At 40.2% G+C, this 1,956-nt stretch overlaps 1 protein-coding gene across 1 annotated transcript in view; it reads right to left on the bottom strand.

Moving 5' to 3' along the window:
- The window catches only part of LOC138854979 (FMRFamide neuropeptides-like), a 21,327-nt gene extending 20,553 nt beyond the window's left edge, over positions 1 to 774 (bottom strand). Inside the window, exon 1 of the mRNA XM_070101398.1 lies at positions 659 to 774. Within this exon, the coding sequence (XP_069957499.1) occupies positions 659 to 774 (116 nt within the window). The remainder of the gene's footprint in view (positions 1 to 658) is intronic.
- Between the last annotated feature and the right edge of the window lie 1,182 nt (positions 775 to 1,956).

The following is a 1,956-nucleotide window of genomic DNA, read 5'->3' as shown; positions in this document are numbered from 1 at the left end:
GATTTCAGAAGTTCTTATCATTACTTCGTTAATAATCCCTTCAGGGGGCAAGGCAGACCAAAATGCGAATTTGAAAGTGTTTTCGTACAAGGGGATAGAGCAGCTCGATGTAAGGTCAATGAGGCCATATAAATGGAGTTGTAAAACTTACGTGTCGAGCAATTGCAGATATGCAAAGTCCGAGTAAACTTGGACCTGCCAGTTAAGGGTATAACAATTTAAAATGTTGCAAGGTTACAATTGTTTATAAAAAAACAAAACTATTTTTTAAATTTATTATGCAAGTGGATAATATAAAAAACATAAATGGAACTTGTTTCTGAACATTTTGTAAGCATTAAAAAAAATAGAAATAGGAACTACTTATCAACAATGACATTGCAATGGGATACAACTTTCAAATGAAATATTCCTGAGTTTCCTGAGAAAGAACAATCATTTTACATTACTAATTTCTGCAATGAAACTTTATGAAACAATTTCTATCCTTCTTGATGCATAGATTTACTTTGCATGCCCCACAGGAAAATCAGGATGTGACATGATTATTCTTTTTTGCTGCAATACTTGCATGTAAGCAGCTTACCTAACTGGTAAGCTGGCTGGTGGCCCTGTCATGTGGGGAGTTCGATAATGTGGATTGGGTAAAAACACTCACGTTGGATGTTCTAGTATATTGGGTGGAATATCTGTGAAGCACCAAGACTGACCTGCCATCTGTCTTGCCGTCTCTACTTCAACTGGCTCGCTGAGTGCCTCGGAGGGTAGCGGCATTCAAAACATGCTAGGTCAGCTGAACAGTGAATAACAAGTGATTCACACAGACGGTTGGTAGTGAGTCATACTACTGGTAACTGGTACTACTGGGAACTGATACTACCGAGAGCCCAGCTTCCTCCTCATCTGTTGACACCTCTGCATCTGGTGGCAACTATTCATCATCAGTGTCCACCAATTCCAGGTCACCTGGCTCTTGATCTGAGTCACTTTCATCCCACAGACAAATTTCAACTTATCCTTGGATGACTCACCATAGAACAATTTCTGTAAAGTAAAAGGACACAAGTGCAACTAATGTGACATTTATTGTGGCAACGTTTCGCTCTCCAGGAGCTTTATCAAGCCATTACCAACAGCATCATGGCTTGATAAAGCTCCTGGAGAGCGAAACGTTGCCACAATAAATGTCACATTAGTTGCACTTGTGTCCTTTTACTTTACATATTGTCGGTAATTCTACCAACTTTATTACAACAATTTCTGATTGATCTGGAAGGACATACAGATCCAGACCACTACTGAATTCATATATACACTACCAAGTTTTATGGAAATATTTATATACCCATTATATACCTGCCCGTTTAGATGCTATCACCTAAACGGGCAGGTCTGAGTGTACTCGGACCTCTTTTGTTGCACTTTTTTCATTTGCATGGTGCACACTTATTATGCTTCACGACAATAAATAAATAAATAACAAAAAGGCACAATACCGTGACTGGAACGATACACAAATAACCCGCACATAAAAGAGAGAAGCTTACGACGACGTTTCGGTCCGACTTGGACCATTGACAAAGTCACAATGTGTGACTTTGTCAATGGTCCAGGTCGGACCGAAACGTCGTCGTAAGCTTCTCTCTTTTATGTGCGGGTTATTTGTGTATGCTTCACGTCTTTATATCAAAATATAGCTAAACTATTCATTTACGCACTAGACACACAAATCAGTACTTACCGACATTGTAAAGGGTGAAATCCAAGAGTATATGAGGAGCACTCGACGAAAAAAATGAGTCTGGGCGACGCCAAGCTAGAAGTGTTTACATTTTGCTCTCTCGACCAATGGGAAGCAAGGAGACGCCATTGCCACTTAGCTGGAGAGACTCAGGGAAGGCTTGTGATTGGTCAGAAATAGAGAATGGGAACCCAGATGCGCAGGGGGAGTAGGAG

This window comes from Cherax quadricarinatus, chromosome 76 (genome assembly GCF_038502225.1).
Source record: "Cherax quadricarinatus isolate ZL_2023a chromosome 76, ASM3850222v1, whole genome shotgun sequence".
NCBI classification, from domain to species: domain Eukaryota; kingdom Metazoa; phylum Arthropoda; class Malacostraca; order Decapoda; family Parastacidae; genus Cherax; species Cherax quadricarinatus.
Note: the sequence above shows the minus strand (reverse complement) of the source record. Positions and strands in the feature narration are given on the sequence as shown.